The sequence below is a fragment of the Agelaius tricolor genome, unplaced genomic scaffold, assembly GCF_023055355.1.
Source record: "Agelaius tricolor isolate 1412-34295 unplaced genomic scaffold, bAgeTri1.0.p SCAF_9, whole genome shotgun sequence".
In the NCBI taxonomy this organism is placed as follows: Eukaryota; Metazoa; Chordata; class Aves; order Passeriformes; family Icteridae; genus Agelaius; species Agelaius tricolor.
In genome coordinates, this window is record NW_027269269.1 from 19,571,820 (window position 1) to 19,591,484 (window position 19,665).

General features: G+C 44.4%; 1 protein-coding gene across 1 annotated transcript in view; it reads right to left on the reverse strand.

Moving 5' to 3' along the window:
- A2M (alpha-2-macroglobulin) overlaps window positions 1–18,601 on the reverse strand; it is a 29,644-nt gene extending 11,043 nt beyond the window's left edge. Inside the window, exons 1-21 of the mRNA XM_071432980.1 lie at window positions 18,397–18,601; window positions 16,545–16,728; window positions 15,340–15,499; window positions 14,406–14,458; window positions 13,874–13,894; window positions 13,357–13,525; window positions 12,081–12,165; window positions 11,217–11,340; window positions 9,685–9,799; window positions 9,350–9,459; window positions 8,693–8,851; window positions 7,101–7,328; window positions 6,713–6,776; window positions 6,092–6,234; window positions 5,275–5,424; window positions 4,436–4,606; window positions 3,656–3,806; window positions 1,870–1,978; window positions 1,328–1,556; window positions 937–1,063; window positions 180–301 (exon numbers count right to left, since the gene is read on the reverse strand). Of these exons, the coding sequence (XP_071289081.1) occupies window positions 180–301; window positions 937–1,063; window positions 1,328–1,556; window positions 1,870–1,978; window positions 3,656–3,806; window positions 4,436–4,606; window positions 5,275–5,424; window positions 6,092–6,234; window positions 6,713–6,776; window positions 7,101–7,328; window positions 8,693–8,851; window positions 9,350–9,459; window positions 9,685–9,799; window positions 11,217–11,340; window positions 12,081–12,165; window positions 13,357–13,525; window positions 13,874–13,894; window positions 14,406–14,458; window positions 15,340–15,499; window positions 16,545–16,728; window positions 18,397–18,482 (2,760 nt within the window). The 5' untranslated portion in view covers window positions 18,483–18,601. The remainder of the gene's footprint in view (window positions 1–179; window positions 302–936; window positions 1,064–1,327; window positions 1,557–1,869; window positions 1,979–3,655; window positions 3,807–4,435; window positions 4,607–5,274; window positions 5,425–6,091; window positions 6,235–6,712; window positions 6,777–7,100; window positions 7,329–8,692; window positions 8,852–9,349; window positions 9,460–9,684; window positions 9,800–11,216; window positions 11,341–12,080; window positions 12,166–13,356; window positions 13,526–13,873; window positions 13,895–14,405; window positions 14,459–15,339; window positions 15,500–16,544; window positions 16,729–18,396) is intronic.
- Between the last annotated feature and the right edge of the window lie 1,064 nt (window positions 18,602–19,665).

Below are 19,665 nucleotides of genomic sequence, written 5' to 3' on the forward strand. Positions count from 1 at the left end.
CCATGCTGGGTAACGATGCCATGAAATCATGGACCAGACCAGGTTAGAAGGGATCTCAAAAGATCATCTGGTCCAACCTTTGACAAGAAAGGGAGCTAGATGAGATTATCTAGCTTCTCCTGCAGTTGTATCACTGCATGAGGTAAAGGCTCAGTCCTCCCTTCCCGCAGCCCACGTACCTCCACCAGCAGCTGCCTGATGACCGTGTCCTTCCTCCCTTTCTCAGGGGTCTCCACAATGTAGTTCCCACAGGGCTGCTGGTTCTGTAGGGCCTCAGTGGTCACTGAGAACTCCACTTGCCCTGGAGGAAACAGGGGTCAGTCAGCCCTGCCAGGCACAGACATGCAATGGGATTCACTGCTACATTCAGGAGTTCCACCTTGCAGGCTCATGGATGGAGATTTCTGTCACAGCTGGGCCCTGCTTCTTTCCCACAAAACCCAAGGTCTCTACATGAGCTGTGCTGTTATTGAAAGGTGACTCTATTTTGGAGACTCTTTCACAGAACCTAGGACACCACAGAGCTGAGTGTGACCAGCCCCACTGCTGTTCAGCACATGCTCCCCTGCATGCATGCCAAAGCTGCTACCACACCAACAGTGAAAACAAAGTGTGAAGATCCCACATCCTCCCTAATCTCTGGGAGGAATGGAGCTAGCAGAACATCTCTGCTGGCCAGCAATGTCTCTGGCCTCAGGAGATGCTGTCCAAGGGCTATAAGGCTTGATGGTCCTGGATGTGATGCCAGACACACAGTTGGACCCTATGAATCCCCCAGTCTTTGCCTCCCAAATATCAGTCTTTGCGCCCCAGATCAGTCACACGCAACTGAAATGCTTCCCAGAAAAATGTGTTGCTCTGATATCCAATACTGAACAGGGAGAACAGCACAAAGAAATCCTTCCTGCAGTTTTCAGGAAACCCTGAGACCTTTACCTAGAGATTTGGGAGTCACCAGCCAAGCCATGGTTTTCCTCCCATTCTCACAGAGACAATGAGATTCTTCCTCCTTTTCCACCGGAGTAGCCAGGAAATGAGTAGACTGAGCCAGAGTCACACTGACCTGCCAGTTGTAGAGAGAGGTGCAGTTAAGGGTGATCATGAGAAACAGGGAGCTAGGAAGCCATAGAAACAGCTATTTCTTCAGTAGCAAAGGAGCAGGGAACTGGAGTTGTGGGTTCTGCATTTGGAGTGTATAGAAGAAATAATATAAAAAGCTGTGACAAAGGGTCTAAGGGCTACTGAGAGATAAGGTAAGAAGCTAGGTGAAGGCAAGGAGGGCACAAGAAGGTACCCAGCTACAGAGAGTAATTTAAACCTCCCTTACCCTGATGCAGGCAGGCAGGTAGTTGAAAACGGTGGCTTTCAGTGTGAAGGACTCCCCACGCACCACAGAGTAGGGCATGGTGAGCTCCACAAAGAAGGGCTGGAAGGCTCTGAGGGACACTGTTGGGGACAGGCCAAAGCCTGTGTCTGCTGAAGTGCAGAATGCATTGGCTTTCCACTCAGTGATGGTGTCAGGGATGGTCACTTCTAGATCAGCTTTTCCCTCAGAGCTGGTAAAGCACAGACAGCAAGGACAGAGGGATCAATGTTACAGCATTTTGGTGACTACCTGCACCCCTTTTGGCATACTGAACAGTATTTGCTGTGTGAATGATGGGGCACAGTACATTTGCTACTGTAGGACCACTCTACATCTTCCTGTCCACTCTTTGGACAGACCTAATAATGGCTGAAAGTAATTTCATCTCAAAGGATTGCCAAATAGTCTCTGCAAACAATGAAGGACAAACACTTTGGGATTCCTGTTTTCATATTATAAGCCCAATTTTATGAAAAAGGAACGAGGTAGCCCAAGGTACTCACCTTATAGGTACTAAACTCCAAATCCAGGTTTCTGGGAAATACTTTCGGACTGTCTCTGTCACCTCTTCAGGAGTGCTTAATTGGTTAGAAATTCTCTCTGATGGAATGCCTGAATGTGGAGAGATGAAAAAGAAATCAACTATTGATAATTCCAAACAAGCAAGACCCATATCAGCATCATGCTTCAATCTGAGAAAGTGTCAATCAGAAGCAGATGCTTGTGGTTGTAGTGAGCTGTGGTACCAACAGCAGTGGAGTTTCAGGGCCAGGGCTTATTGGCAAGAAGAGCTAACCTTCCATAATTTTCTGCTGGTCTCCAGCAGACCTCAAAGTTTGGGAGCCAGCACTTTACAGCTTAAAAAAGAAGAAAAGGATTTAGAGCAAAAACCTATTTAGGACCTTCCATACAAGCAGCCTTCATGTGATGTTCTTCTCCATCCTAATCAGTCCAGCCAGCAATGGAACATCCCTCTGTTGAAGTGGTTTTTGTAGGGTCATTGTGACTCAGAGTACCAACTTCCTGTCAAAGCTATGGCCTCCTCAAGAACTAGGCTGAAAATGCTCAAAATAAAAACAAGCAGCTGGAATACGGGAAGGGTAAAAAGAGCTATTTTGATGAAAACCAAGTTTTCACATACAAAATTTATTCCAAATAAAATATTATGTGTTTGAGATGAAATTTGTTTAAACATTTTGTTTTACTTTACTTTTCAATAACTGGAAACCAAAGATGGGGTGGGTGGGACTTGGTTTGCTTGGCTTTCACAAACAGAAAGAGAAATGCATCCAAGCAGAAAAAGAAGAAAAGTTCTTAAAGAAATTCTAGTTTTTGGCATATTTACTTTGGCTAATTGAATTTCTGCATTTGGATAACAATTGAGTAGCCAACAAATATTTATACCAACTGTGCAACAGGCATCTCCAGAGCCTGAGAAGGTCTCAGGGACCCGTGAAAGATGTTATCAGAGCTATATCACATTGCTCCTGGCAAAAGTGGCAGGCTGCTTGCTTGTGTTTTTCTATTGTAGTATTTCAGTCTTCTTAGTGATGGTTATTTCAGTTTAAAATAATTGAAAGGCATCTATCCTCCATCTTAGCAACTTCTGTCAGAAGCTGAAATTGTTTTCAAACTGGACACATACAAAAGCACAGGTTCTAGTGCCAAAGGAAAACTCTTTGAATCAGCTATCCAGCTAGAATAACTTAAAAATTCTAAGATATTTTCCTTAATATGAGACTGAAGGATGATAGGGCCAATTCTGTTGCCCTAACTATTACAGTGTAAGAATTAAGATAGCTCTTAAAAATAGGATAATAGGATGGATCCATTTCAGACTGGACTTCTATCATATAGGTCTTACCATGCTAAGCTCCCAAAGTCTACCAACTCATCACTGTGAAAAATTTGCCACCCACTTCATGGTTTTGACCATACATAAGAATGGGTGAGTCAATGAGAACAGCCTGAAAATGGTATTGGAGACTCTGTAAGTGATAATCTAGGCATAGAACTCTACTGTAAAAGCCTAATGAACAGAGACTTTATCAGCAGGATCTGCCAGGCTTTGCACACTGTCTGGTTCTGCTGATTTCTTATGTAGAGTTACCAAAGTTTGTCTGTAGACCTGCACAATACATTCAGAAGCTGAAATCTGCGAACCCATCAGCTCAGAACTGCTTCCAAGGTTTCAATTCACAGCCCCAGCTCCTGTTTAAGTATTTACCCCAAAACACAAACAGGATCTCTGTTGAGAACAGAAGCAATAACAACACTGAGTTCCCTTACCGCTTGCCCTCATTGCATACATGGGTTCTGCAACCCTGGCTGCAGGTACTCCTAGGTCAGCTGATAAATGGGCAGAGTACATGTGATTACTCGGGCTGCAAATCCGAGGTTTCTTCACGTTGGTATTTGTGAAAACCTTTAAACCCATCTCCTATGGGAGAAAAACCAAACATGCCTTTTTATTACTGAATCCTGTTGAGATTTACACAGCAGACTTGACATTGGCATTTTACCACCTCAAAATGGAGAAGCTGTTACTGTGTATGGATTGGGCCTTGAGATGATCCCCTGGTCCTTGGGTCTGAGTGCCTGGGTGGCTCAGAGAGACCAAAGGATTTATCTCCTCTTTTTCTAGGACACTGGTTCCAGTCCAATTTCAGCCTAGGTGACAGGATTAGCCAGGAAGTAGATATAAAGTTTTCTCTCTGGAATGAAATATCTGTGGCTACAATGCAGCTCAAGGACATACTGATTTATCTGAGGTAACTATAATGGCATGGGATCATTTACCTCCAATTAGAATCTCACTTCAAGTCAACCTCAAACCTTTTCTTGCAAGAAAACTTTGAGACTGATCCCTTTTCCACCAAGTGTGAAGCATATCTGGCAAGACAAGTAAAGCTTATGATCCTCACTGAATATGCCTCTGGATAAAAAGAAGTGCCAGGTCATTCAGATGCAGAAACCCTTCCCCTGCTAAGTTTCATGATGCCACAGAAGACTTAAGCATTCTCAAACATTCTCCTACTCCACTCCCTAACCAGGCCAGGGGGGCTATACCTTTAGGATGCTGTAAGTGTCCTCTTCATTCGCCCCCATTACTGCAACATAGGTGATCCCATCCTGAACTATTGGCTCCACAGTCATGCAATTCCATGGGGACTCCTCCAAGGGTACTCTTGAATCATAGACATAGCCATGGAATTCCTTCACTGGAAGTAAGTCATACACCTTGGCAGAAAGAGAGAGAGTATTTGGCATTTTAGTGTCCATTGTTATGAAACACAACTGAGGGAGTTGGAGTGCAAGCACCACAACAGTCACATCACCAGCTCATACATCCACATTGACATGGTCCTCCCTGTGCTGAGAGCAGTAAGAATTTGGGAATCAAAAAAAGGATCAAAATTTGGAGATACTGCCTCTTTTTTTATGCTCTGCATGTTACTCTGGTTATTATGGCTCAAATATGTAAAAAATTACATTGGCCAAACCATCTGCAATACCTTGTCCCTACTCAGGGATTGTCATTTTCTGCTTGGCAAAAGGCAAATAAACTCTTTGACACTTCCAGATGCTACCCCAAGAAAATGAATCCATGCATGAGGAGAGTAACTGAAAAATTATCATCAAACACACAACAGCATTTGGCTCTGGCCAAGACAAGCAGGCCCCTTAAAAAGGCTTTCTAACTGCCATCCCTAAAATCACACAAAACCCCTAAGAAACAACTGCTGCCCAGTTCTCATCTTTTTGCCCACTGGAGGAAGATGAGAAGCAGCACAGGGGAGCCTCCCTGTGTCAGCTCTGACAAGAGGGACTGTTCCCTGCTTCCACTCCAGCACTGGCTGCTCTTGCTCTGAGCAGGCTCCGACTTGTTCCACAGACCAAGAACTTACGGAGGTGGGTGACAGGTCAGCTTCTGGCTTCATCAGGAGCACACTCTTGTCCACAGCACGCACAGCACAGAGGGAGTTCGGCGAGGCTTGGAACTGCAAGTGAGCATCTGAGGAAGGCAGGCCTTCCGAAGGGGAGAAGCTTAAGTCCACCTGTAAGGACAGGAAAGGCTATGTCACAGATGCCCTACCCTCACAGGACTTTTCCTTCCAGCTGAGTGCATCCAGTTCTAGTTTTACAAGGTCCCCATACCCATGCTCACTTCCCTCTACACTTCCTCTGGGCTACTGCTCCCTTCCAGCAGTGCCAGGGGAATCAGCACCAAGAGATCTTGGCAACTTCAAGCATCATAATCGCTCATAAAATTTTTAAGGTGGTTGTGGGTTTTCACTCACATTGTGAGTGCGATGAGGCAATCCCACATAGGGGCTAGATGTGATCAGACAGTGGAGCATGTCCTTGAACTAGGACCAGTCACTTTACTGCACCCAGAAACTGTATGTGGAGAGAAAATCAGCTTGCAAAGACCTTGCTGTTGCTCTCTTTTTCTTAGCACAGACCATCTGCAGGATCAGCAGTTTGACCAGTTGCTAAAGGGGGTTTTATCAGTGTAGCCCCTGCTAGCGCTTTTTTTCCAGCAGTTGACCTCCTCCAGGTTAGCAAAAACCAGTAAGTAGTGAAGCTACCTACAGCAATTGATATGTTGCCTGTCCAGTGTTAGTGTACCTAAAGAAATTAGCTTAACCAGGCTGAACCTAAATAAGTCAGCTTGAACACACTGCAGTCTTGTGGCTGCCCCCTCAGGAAGTGGACACTAACCTTATTGTTGAAACATAATTCTGTGTAGAACTTGGCTGAATCAGCAATCACCTCCTTGCTGGAGACTGTGGTGTAGACCAGCACTTGGGCCACTGGAGCAATATCAGCTTGTACAGACAGCTGTAGTGAGAAGGCACCATTGTCTAGCAAACAAAACAATGGCAAAAAGTTAAGGTGCAAAAAACTTTCTCTTAGAGCAGTCAAAATTCTAGGTTTGACTTTATGCTGAACTCTATCATAACCAGTATGAAATTCCAGGCATCCAAGTAGGATGAATTGGTGCTCACATGATGTATAAGTCTCCCTGTCTGACTAAAAAGGCCTGTTTTCCAGTGCATAAGTATGCTGAATTTTGCTTCAGCTTCTCAAAACAGACTATCAGATGTATCTCTGAGGAGCACTGGAGCCCCAGAAAATGCAGTGTCAGGAGAAAGATAGTGGCACAGGGGATTAGAGCAAATCTCTGAAAAGCCTAAAGGCAGAGAAAACAAAGGTCAAACTTTTCCCAGATCTTAGAGGACATGCACATGTCAATCCCTGCATTTACATGGAAGCAGAGTGTATGCCACAGTTGCCTAGCCCCGCATAAGAGTGAAAATTTAGTGGGGGAGAGGAACTCACCACTTTCCTGGTCCAAATCCAGAATGTGAGTGCCTCCTTGCTTAATGTTTCCCTTGGCCATCACCTGAATGGAAGGAAAAACTTTGTTGTGATTGTGGTTTTGCATTAACCAAACCTGAAAGTGAGGGAGGAGAGCAAGGAGAGCTCTGTGTCTGCTGCACACCCCCAGCTCTCTGCCTCCCTGTAGCAGAATCCCTGTGCTCACCTAGAGGGTACAGGGACATCCTTACTTTTTACTCCCAACTCAGACCCTCCTTTTTGTTTCTAAAGAACATGTGAAGGATGACAAGAAAGTGTTTAAAGACTACTGCCACAAACCACAGCTTTTATTTCTAATCTCCCTATAACTGCCAGTGACAACCTCACTGTATGGCAGGTGCAAACTTACCAGGTAGTAAAAGGTGATTTTCTTCTGCTCTCCTACAGCTGCTGGAGTAAGGATATAATGCACCCAGATGTCTGTGGTGGAGCCACAGCTTAGTGGCTTGGACTTGGGCTCAATTTTGAGGAAGCTATTACTGGGAGAGTAAAAGCGCTTTAGTTGCAGATAACGTTCTCCATAAGATGGAACAACCCAGTTATGATCATAGCAGAAGATGTGGTTTTTATGAACTGCCTGGAAAAGGAGAAAATACATACATAGATCCTCAAACACAGGTGGCCAAACTGGAGACAAAAATTCACAGCGTAATATTAAAGCTTTAGTATTTTTTTGGTACAGAAGTAATACGAAAGTCTACAAAAAAAAAAAAAAAAACAAACAAACCCCAACACATGAGTTTGGAATGTGCAAGACAGGATGGTGGTATCTTTAGCAAATCATTGGGAATGATCTCACTCCCACAGAAGCTGGAGTTTGTGTAAAACAAGATGAACCATATCAGATTTTTGTTTGCTATCAGTGTCACCTTAAGGGCTTTTTACACTAATGCCTTGCCCTCTCTAATATTCTAGTTAGTCTAAAGGGAAAAAAATGACAATTTGCATTTCTTTCCTTATCATTGGCACTGAAGAAGGGATAGTGCTGTTCAGTTCAGATATTTCCAGTGCCAAGATAAAGCTACAGATGTTATAAAAAAGAAGGACAATCTCCAACTAATAATTTAAAATTTAAACTGAATAGAAGTTTAGGAGGAGAGAGTTCAGGTCCTCTTAAAAATGAGAGCAAGGGGAAGATCTCTCACATTTAGAAGGGCGCTTCAGAATTTGATATGTCTCATATGCCCTTTTTTCTTCATCTTTCTCATTACTTGGGAATCCTTGCCTTTTCTTTATCCTACAAAAATCTGAAAACTTCAACTATCTGGTAGTAACTTCTGGAAAAATCTTAATGGTTTTAGTGTGTGACAAGGGACTTGTAGAGAGTAGAGCAAATATAATTCTAGACACAATTATTCTCCCCTACTCCAGGATGTGATATTACAAAATATGCATATTACACAACAAATTGCATTTCCCACTAACAAGAAGATGCTCAGCAGCACCTCTTTGTCCCAGAAAAACAAATTCCACAACAAACCAAAACAAAGCAAAACCAAACGAACAAACACAAACCACCCCCCAAAAAAACAAACAAACAAACAAACAAAAAAAAAAAAAAAACAACAGGAGCTGTACTTAGCAACTTGAAATGCTAAATTAAACTCTGAAACTCTCAGATGCACAGACGGGAGACAGAGCCACCCTTAACTAGATAGGGCTGGTGATCTCATGGAGCAGAATGGACTATTATGATCTCCTGATGTTCCTTCTAACCCTGTATTGCAATTGCTAAGCAGAAATCAAATATTTACAAGATAAGTGCAATCGTGACCTGGAACCTCAGTCTGCTGTATGACTATTTCCACCAAACTGGTGTCAAGTTCTCACAAACAACAAGGAACAATAATATAAGTACTTTTGCATACATAGTATAAATTTTAGAGCTTCCCCTCCAGCCCTGTGGGGAGCTTCATTATCTTCTCTGCCCAAAGGACTTACCCTAATTCCAACATTTTCCAAGGCCAATGAGGAAGTGTTTAGGGCAAACTCTGCAACGCCCTCTTCATTTGTTGTATAGTTTTGTTCCTGTCCTCCTTGAAGAGAAATTCTCACAGTTTCATTGGCAATTGGAGCATTAGACCCATCCACTAGTTTCACCTGGAGGAGCAAAACCAGCTCAGTTTAGCAGGAGAGGGATGGCTGCCACCTGAACAGGACTGGTAGAACACCAAGGTAAAGGTGTTGAGCCCATGTCAGACAAGGAAGCCTCAACAGCACTTTATGTGTATCTCTTTCAGAGACAGCTGCAAACTTTCTGAATACTTTTTCTCTGCCTCTTTCTTATCTCTGCCTCTGGGTCAGAGGAGTGGATGTGGAGAATGACATGCACTTACATCCCCGTGGCCTCCAATTAAACAGGTGACTATTGGAGGAGAATTTTAGTGGACTGGAGAGGCAGAGGCACAAGGATAGAATGAAGACTGTGCTCTCAGTGCCTGCTCCCCAGTTTGAGAGCCTTCAGAGGAAAGGAGACCCACAGGGACTAGCAGCACTGAGGTCCAGCATCCTTGCAGAGCTGGGGCATACATCTGACCAGAAGGTTCAGTAGCATCATTGCTTGGCACTCATGGCATTCCATTCTCATGGTTTCCCTACCTGCCCAAAGAAGGGGATTCCTCGCTTGTAGTAAGTATCTGAACGCTCAAATATGACCCTGCTAATGGTGGCTGTGATCTCAGAGAAGCTTGTTCCAGTCAACTCCACTCCTGCAGAAAGAAACAAAAACTAATTTGCCTCTGCCTAACCAGAATTCCTTTTATTCTAGGCCAACCCTCCTTTGCTGGACAAACTCTTTGCTTGATAGTCCTGGACTAGAGGCAGGAAAACTCTAAGGTTCCAGACGAGAGAGAGTCTGCTTTTATGCCTCATTCCTACTGGGCAGGCCCCTCTGCTGGCCCAGCACATGGGTCTTTCATCCCGATGATCCATACCTGTATCCTCCTCTTTAATCTTAGCCTCTACACGGAGCTTATTCTCATATCCACGTCTCTTGAGCTGGAATAATTTGGTCTTTACCACTTCAGAAATGCAGCCATAGATGTCTGTCTGTGGAGGAAAACAAACAAGAGCATTATATTCTCATTTATACAACGCTTATCCAACTTAATGAATCCATCACTGTGTGTTGCTCTGAACTGAAAGAGAAGCTCACAACCTCACAGAAAACCTACTTCTGTTGTTGTTATCAAAACTGAAAAAAGACATAAATAACTTGGCAAAAGCATATTGAGATATTCCAGCAAGATTATAGAAAAAAGGGCTTGCAAACTAGACAATTTTTGTGTATGTTTGTGAAGCTTGAAGCTGCCAACACTTAGTACGAGTGCATAGGGAATTAGTCAATGTGTGCCACATAAGAAATGTTTGTCAGGCATCAGGCTCTTTGGAAAATAAAGCTGCTTACTTAAAATGTGCAAGCCATATGAGTGATACATAAACCAAAGCATCTGTATTTGTAGGAAGAGGATGACAGCTGGAAAAGTATTTCCAAAGCTTGCCACCTCTCTTCAGCAAATTCATGTACAAGGCAAGTCTCCACAGAAGAGGTGCCTAGAATAGAGGTTAGCACCACAGTATTTATATTTTCTGTTGACATTTGTAACAACAGTAGTGGAAGAGATAGCTGTAGACTCATGTGGCTCATGCTGTAACAGAGCCCAGGGAACACAAGAACATCTTCTATATACTTTCTTCTTCTGGTATATTTCCACAATTTTTATTACTCCAACTTCTCTCAATTAACCTGATATCATTGCACCTGTCAGTTTCACTCTTGCCAGTTAAAAGGTGAAAAAAGTGGGGTTTTTTTCTGTCTGTCTTTACCACTGCTGCTAAACCCATATTTCTTTCCTTCTTGCTCAAAATGCATCAGCCTCTCTCCTGGTTTCTGCTCCTTTCCTTCCTCTAACACCAGCTTCTGGCCCCACACACTGTCTCCAGTGTAAGCCAACTCCAGCTCTGTTCTCATTGCTCGTGGCTTTTCTGTCTTTGCTCTTATAGTCTCTACACTCCATCTGATTTTTCTGTTATTTCATCTCTTAATTCTCCATCAGATTCCAGCCTTTACACACATTGCTCAGACCTTGCCCCTTATTTTTACCTTTCACATTTCATCTTGCACCCAATCTTCTCTCATCCTTCAGCCTTCCTTAAAATACATGGATTTTCACATAATCACAGAATGGTTTTGGTTGGAATGGGGCTTAAAGGCAATCTAAGCACCAATTGCCCTGCCATAGGAAGGGCCGTCTCCCAATAGACCAGGTTGCTCAAAACCCCATCCCACCTGGCTTTGAACACTTCCAGGGATGGGGCAGCCACAGCTTCCCGGGGCAACCTGTGCCAGTGCCTCACCACACTTTAACACTAAGTTTGTACATACTCAGAGCAAGCCTGTGCCTACAAGGCAAGCTCAATAACACTTTCTCCAATCACTCTTCCCACCAGAGTAATCCTGACTCACCTGTCCAGAGAACTCCTCACAGACTGCTCTAGACTCTTCACCATAACAGGACATGGATCCATGCTCATAGTTCCGGCAGACACGGAAGTTCACAAGGCCGGGAACAGGCTTCCCAAATGTGTATCTACAAGCAGGGAGGATTGAAAGGAAAACAAAGACATTAGGAATGTAACAGGGATGTAGAATTACAGGCTCATCCCCATTGACGCCAGCTGTCTTCCCTAGAGCTGCCTCCAGGATACACAGGGCCATCACAGGAAATAAAAAGCAGAAAGGAATCTGGTACCATATGCTAATGCTGATTTTGTTGCAAGTCCCCCTCATCCTGGAGAACATGTTGCAAGCATCTACCCAACCACCCAATTGTTACAGAACTGGTTTATGTATGTATGAGCACTGGGTCTTTACTCTCACTCTTCAGCCCAAGCCATGGCTTTCCCTACAAAGTGTATGGAACACTGCAAGGCAGAATCCAGTGAGGTGAGGACAGCTGCATCCCTTAGGGTTTCCTCTCCACAATAACAAGCAGAAGATACAGCTAAAACATCATTCCTGGGTAAACTGAACTAAAGACCTCACCTCTAGCACTGTAGCTGGTGTGAAATCCTCAGTGACTCAAAAATATGCAAGAAACCCTCTCACAAAAAAACAGATCAAAAATATGTTTCTATATGTTACACACAAGGTGCATCAAACAATAACTGTTGTCTTTTGTCTAATAGTAGATACAGTCTGCTTGATCCCGGGACCCCAAAAGGATTGAGAAATATAATAAAGTCTCATCTCTCAGCCTCCCAACCGAACTTTCATCAGCAACTCAAGAAAACACTGAAACCAAGCAGAACTTGAAAGAATGACACTCACAGTCCACAAACTGTCACCTTCAGCTCCTCATCAAGAATGCTGATCACCTTGGGCATTTTCACTGTCACTTCAAATTTTGGCAGCACTGCAGCAGAACCAAAAGAAAACAGTCTATGTGGTAGGGAATAACATCAGAATGACACATGAAGGTGCTCAGAGGCTGTTCTGACAAATTACCTAAAACCTTTTATATCTAAAGGGTCAGATTTTAGAGGCTTCTGTCACCTGTACATCCCACTGAAGTCATTGAAAACCTCTCAGCCAAGCATTGTGCCAGGTAAGAAGACAAGATTATTATACCAGCTATTAAAATACAGCAGCTTCATAGGTAACACATGGGTTATCAGTCCCACAGCAGCAGGATACAGTAAATCAGAGAGAAAAATCAGTAGAAGCTTTCCACAAATATACAGACTGCAGCCTGGTCTCTGCATTTTCAGAGCATGTAGATCTTATCAATGTTCAGTACAGGAAGACACCCTGGCTTCTCCAGTGATACATCCCAGGGTGACATCCCATCCACACCCAGTTGCAGGAGGGGAACTGAAGACCATCTTGAGAGAACTAGGAGGGGATTCAGGGCACAGGACAGAGCACAGTCTGCAACTGGAAGAGGTCAAAGCACTGTGAGACTCATCTGCCAGGGCACCTCTCTGTCAGACAATGTAAGAAAGGCTGCAGCTGGCTTGCTGGTGGGAAGATATGCCAGTTGTTAGCACGTGCTGGTGTGTACTGGGATACCATTTTACTAGCCAAGCAGATGGAAGTGCCATAGAGATGAGAGCACCAAAGGGAGGTTAAGGCACTACAGCATCACACAAGCTACAGGTTTAGCTTGTGGGGCAGAAAAGGCAAGATCTTAATTTACAGCCTAGACAGCCCCAGCCTAGACTCAGACTTATGGTGTGACATTTGATAGGTATGTAGCCAACTGGACATGAGGTTGTGGCCTAAAAACACCTCAGAAAGGAGGTAAGCCTTGTGGCTGTCAGCACAGACTCATCCAAGCACTTTGCTCCTCCTGATAGGAGCCTTGCTGAGGTGGGCCTTCTGAAGAACTGCACTCCATGGTCTGGGGCTTAGGGAGGAGTGGAGATAGGTCACTCAAGTACTTCAGTCTTCTCGTCCTAAAGAGAAGATTCTTGGGAGGAAAAAAACACAGAAACAAATTTCCAGCAATGCTGGGCATCCTGGTCAGATCTCCTGCACTGTTCAATTAAGATTTCATGTCCCATGGGACTAGCTGTTAGGAACTTGAAACTGCAGTGACAATTACCATACTCCTCCACGGAGAAAGAATGCTGAACTTTCTTCCCAGAGGCCTTCTGTGCCACCACAGTGTAGGTGCCTTCGATAGGTTCAGAGGTGAGGTTGAAGAACAGCTGTATAAATCCCATCTCTAACTCTGCATTTGTCCACTGGTACAGACGATTTTTCTTCGGGTCCTACAGGTAATGTGATCACAAGGAGATTGTGAGAACAATGAGAGTCTGCAATGAGGTCTAGCAAAGCAGTGAAGGGAGGGACAGCCCCTGTGTTTCAGGAGGCTGCAGGCCAGGGGTGGAGGGCACTAGCAGAATTTTGGGGGGAGTACACAGCAGGATGGCAGGGGAGCTGTAACCTGGGCCCAGGTACCCAGTAGCCACCATATGAGTTAAAATTCTGCATAGTTGAATTAGCATGAGGGACCAGCTTAATAGAAAAAATAAACAAGAATCATGTTGAGGCAACTGTTTACTCTGCCCAGGTTGAGGTGCAATAGATGTGAATGTGAATTAAATGTTTGTACATACCTCGATATACACCAGTGGAATCTAGAAAAAGAAGAAAGGAAGCAGCATGTTTAGACAGAGTGCAAGGAACACAGTCAAATGGCATGGGCTATGACCACATTTCAGGGTAAAAGCTAATCATCCAGTGGGGTAAGGAAAAAAGCTGCTGGTATGGATCATCAGAGCACTTTGGATGTGAGAAGATGGGGACAATCCTTGGTCTCAGGCACAAAAGACAGTCAAAATTATTAATTACAAACTCTGGATGATCTGCAGTGCTAACAAGAACAGGTGCACGCTGTGGCAATGGCAGATTGCTCACTGTTTATACCAGCACTGTCCATTTGCAGTTTGTCAAACCTTTCCAGGAATGCAGAAGGAAGCTTTGTGCAGAAATTTGACAACAGATCCTGTCAAAAAGATTTGAGGTGATCCAGAATTTTCACAGCTATCTCAGTATACTGAGACCTCTCCCCAACAGAGACTACTTTTCCTCCCTTTACCCACATTTGACTGAAGGCCAAATAAGCTGAAAAACAATTATCATGCTTACCATTTCATTCACAGGTCGGAACTCTTCATCCAGAGAGACAATTCTGAACAGGACTGATGGAGAAAGACATGAGGTTCCACATGAGTGCAATCAGTAACCAGAAAAATCAGTTGCAAAAACAAATGGTATAACAGACAACAGGGTTGTTCTCTTCTAAGGAAATTCCATTTACTAGAATGGTAGGTCATGCTAAAAGGTTACCCATCTACTATGGATACATGAATAAGAGGATGTTAAGAGCAAATCCATAGCAGTGTGAACATCTTACTGATCATGGGCATCAGAATCTCATTGATCGGGACCAAAGTTAAATTGAAGTTGCCTTTGTCTATTTTGCAGTGAAGCATTTTTATGCCAGAATTCACATGGGTCTTCTAATTTTATTATAAGTAGACTGACTTCCTAGGAAGGATGAATGCAAGCAAATTACTCCAGCACTTGGCTGCAAGTTTGTGTTGGCTCTGGATGGAGAGAGAATTCAGTACCCCTTTTAGGACATTTGTTTTTATCCAGGCCAAATTTAGGAGATCACTGGCCCAGAAGAAATAAATAGCTTACATAATTCTTTCTGTCTTCATTGAGCAAAATCAGCTGCTGCTTTGGGAGCTATTTCATGACTAAGTCTGAGTTTTGGCACTGTTCTCTATAGGATAAATATCCAGTCTTTCTCTGGTTTTAATGCAGACCTCCTAACTGCATGGACCACAACAACAGAGCCCACAGTGAGAGAGGGAGAGTGTGCAGGTGCCCCAGATATGTGCATGCACCTAAAGATTCCCCATTTTTTCCCTTTATGGAGCAATAAAACATAAGTCTCAGCCACGAGGTTGCAGTTCTGACCCGCTGTGAAAGCAACTGATATCTGGCCTGTATGATCCAACAGTTTTAGTACAAAGTTTGTGCCAAACACAAATCTCCCCCCCTTTCCTGGTACCTGTCTGTCCAGGCTTGTAGATGGGTTTGTCTGTCTGGATGAAGACCAAGCTCTCGGAGTTCTGGACCACCAGGAATTTGCGGCTGCTGAACTGCAGCGTGGCCCCCTTCACTGTCACAGTGAGAAACACGAACGGTAATGGGAGTCTTGGCTTTGGAAGCTGGAAAGTAAGAAGGAAACTGTGTAGCAGACCACCTTTAAAGGCTTCCTGAACTGAACTAGCCTTCATGAAATAAGAGGTCTAATATAATCTTGATGGATCCAACACAGAGGTGAGAGGAACAATAATCAGGAACAAGAGACTGATTTTTATTTGTCCCTTATTCCTATGCACTCCTTGGGCTGCACAGTGATTGTGCCAGTACTGAGCAGCAAAAGAACTCCTAGCTCTAGCACGCAATTTTTTAAAAATTCTTACTGCCCTGACCAAACCTTTCCATCCTTTTCCTTTCGACATTCACAAGCAGAATGGAATAGTCTGTCTTCTCTTTCAGGTTATGTCCCTAGTCCTCACAGAACATTTCCTTTTCCAAACCAGACAGGCCAAGACATGTATACCTCTCTTTCACAAGTGACTAAATCAGTCTTCAGCCTATATCTGACAAACCAAGACAAAAATGCCAACCTTTTCAGTGTCTTGAAGACCAATTCCTCACTCTTCAGGCCAAAGACATAATCTAGGCTCTGAGCTAAATGATCACGTTTTCCTAGTTACATACAACTCATTATAGTCCCTGGGGCTTTCAATTACATTAAATTATAAATTTCCTGCTTTGCTGGGTTTTTTTCAGATACAGGCAATCACAGCTCTATGTTCTTACATTAATTCAGTAGACACCAGGTGGAAAGTATCTGTGGTGCAAAAGCTCAACCACAATTTGAAGGCACTGAAGTGACAAATTGAGGCTGTTGAAGGATGATGTGGAAAGCCATTTCACCAAACAGCCCTCAGGAGTGTCAATATACTAAACCCACTTTCTTCTCCTGTCCTAGAAAGGGGGTGACTTTCTAGGATTCAGCATCTTACAGTCATTTAGCATATTAAGGAGATCTCAGCAGTAAGAGGGTGTTGAGGATGGACATGAACAGACCTTTAATCAAGAGGTAAGTGAGTATCTACATAGTGTTACTCTGTCATTACTTCTCAGTGCCTTTACATTTTATGCCTGGCACAAAGGATCATCCCACAAGGATGAGATACTCACAGAGAAAGGGATGCAGGTGAACACGTCTTTCTCTGACACCACGTCATCAATCAAGCTCCTGTTCTCCCCTAGGTACTCGAGTGTGGCACTCAGGGTCACAGACTCGTTCAGGTGGGTCAGCTGAATGCAGACTTTCTCTTGAGAATCTGTGTGGACCAGATAGGGCACCAGCACCATGTACTGCCTAGGAACAAGGGAGAATGATAGGTCAGAGGAGCAGGAACAGGTAACAGGAGCTGTGTATAAAGAACAAACAAACCAATCGGATGACTACAGCTTTGGCTGTGCAGGGAGAGGGGTGCATTTTCTAAGTGTGTAACAAGATTTCCAGCATGTCTGTAGCAGCAGGGGAAAGCAGAGAGGTCTCAAATGTAAAATACCAGAGGAATTCCTACACACAAACATCTGGAAAGGATATGTTTTTCTAGGTTCTGACACAACAGCAGCACTTCTTCCTGGGATACTGAATAAAGGCGGGGGGAAACTCAATTGTCACTTTTGCTAGAAGCTGTTAGAAGCACTTAGGAGCCACACAAATGCCAGTACCCAGTGAAAAATTCCATTGACTACACACTGTGAAGCGTCTGAAACATTACCCTCACTCCTCGCAGAGATTCAAAAACGCCACAGCGTGGTGCCAGATCTTAAGCAAAAACACAAACAAGTTTCAGGTTTTCAGGGAAGCAAGGCTCTCTGTCTCAGCCAGAGAGGGGATCCCTGCTCAGCCCTGGGCAGCCTCCTTTCCCAGGGTGGCAGCTTGCCAGTGGTGTCCCGGTGCCCAGCACTGCATCTGGGAATCAAGCCCGATCCACCTAACGCTAACCATGCTCCCATTCTGGTGGACAAGGACTGGCCTCCAGTGGGCATACTCAGAGCAGCGAGCAGGTGGGGAAAGAGCCCTCAATACCTCAGCAGTAAGGCAAAGCATTCCCTTCAGCAGTGGCAGAAGCTCTGGCACCTTTTTGTCCAACAGTTGGTCTGCAGGGATCAAGCTCTGGCCCCTCAGATCCCACTGTCTGTTTCCCCTGCATTTGATGAAAGTACTACAGCACAGCCTTGCTCAGAAATTCCCCTGCACCCCTTGTGATGGGCTCTCTGATGGGTGAGGTGCTCTGTGCTGTGCAGGGGAGGAAGAGACATTGCCAAAAAGCCAAAGGAGAAAGTCTTTTGGATGTCAGGACCCTTCATGTGCTGCTCCTACCACACATATACACCCATGCACACAACACAAATGCCCTTCACGTACCAACAGGGCAAAAGGGGGTGAAGAAGGGAGGCAGGACACTATACCCTCACAAACCTGGACAGTCACAGTCTTACAGTGTCACATTACCCTGTGTGAAAAGGGAATTTTCATTCCATTGGCTGAGCTGAAAAATGTGAATTAAAAAATAAAGCAATTTCCAAGCATGCCAGATGAGCTATTTGTTCATTTTCTTCTCATTATCGTTTTTAAAAAGCCACTCCCAGCTCCTGGGCATTTCAACTGGTAGTAGGACAGTCAACCCAAAATTAAACCTTTCATTGTCCTTTCAAAACAGTTTGTCTATTAAGAAGACCTCATTGTACAAACATTTATGAAAAGTTGTCTTTCCAAATAACTATTTTTTTGCATAAAATTTTGTTGAAATCCTGTCAATCCCCTGAAGTTTTACTGATATCTCAGTTTCACAGCTTGTTTTGCATCTCTCTCAAACACTAGAGTTCCTGTTTGTAGAAGGCACTTTACCCAGCCCTGGTATCTTTATTCCTGAATAAAAGAAGTTAGATAGAAGACAAGAGACAGAGAAATAGACACAGGAATACAGCCAAGGTCTCCTGCCTGCCCAGAGACCCCCCCAGCATAGCTTACGGCTCTGTGATGGGTGAGGTGTCTCCTGGAAGGAAGAAGAGGAGGAGGAAGATGCTCGATTTGATAAGCAGCCCGTTCAGCCCCATGGTACAGAGCAGGACGTGGTGAGTCAAGCAGACACTCAGTGTGGTCCAGTGCTGCTTTTACTCCCCCTCTGCTCTCCCAGTCAGCCCCTTTATACTCTCCTCTGCAAACAGCCCAGGGGCTGGAGGAGATAAGGGCTGGGGGCCAGGGCCCATCCGGAAACAGGGAGAGGCAGCAAGGAGGAGCTGGGACTAGCAGCTCCCAGTCTGGGCAGAAGGCCAGGGCTGGGGGGAGAGGGAGGGGAGAGTTCCTGGCAGGCCAGAGCTCTGTCTCTGCTGGGGCAGGACAGAGGCAATGGAAGAGGAAAGGCTGTAGCTAAGGAAAGAAGGGCTAACAGCAGAGCATGGGGTGAAGGCTTCCATTTCTGGCAGGGCTCTTTGCGTGGAGCTGGACATGGCACTGGTCATGGAGGTTGCTGGAAGCACCGGAGCTGTTTGATTTCCTTCAAACTGGGAGAAGGAGATTGAGCTAGGAATTGGGAAACAAACCTGGGTGTGTCTAACTCCCATTAACAGGTTGTGAAAACAGCAAATGGAAATTTATAAAAACCTTCCCTCTCCACCCACGCTGTTCTCTTTTGCTCCCTGGTCCTGGTCCCATCAAAGCTAATGCCAGGAAAAGAGGCCACAAAATGCCTGGAAAGTCAAGTCAACTGAAATGATCTGGCCTTCACCCTGACAGAAACAGGGACAGTGACATGACGGGAAGCTCCCAAAAGTTCAACCCATTAACAGCATGTAACAAATTAACCAAATGCCCAGAGCAGCAGCTGCCCTCACACAGCAGAACATATGTGGCCTGGGTCTTACTTTCCTTCTACTGGTTCTGGTTCCAGATCAAGTTATTGTTACATCTAGATCAAATTATTGCTGTTTGATGGAGTCATCCTGATTTAATTAAGTGCATATTCATGTAATGCACTGTGATGGTCAATATTGTACCAGAGAGGGAAATGGAGTCTCTAGACCACTGTCTTTACTTGGGCTGCAGCAGGAGGATCAATAGCTCTGGTAATTATTACCCTTGCAAGTGGCAGTAGAATATCTGTCTTATTTGTAGTTCTAATACAAACTCCAAAGAATGGAGATCTATGTTAGAGGATGTAAAGCATAATTTTCAGATTAAAAAGTGTACAGGATAAAATGATTTTCTGTCTGTCCTACCCTTCTCCTCATATAATCATCA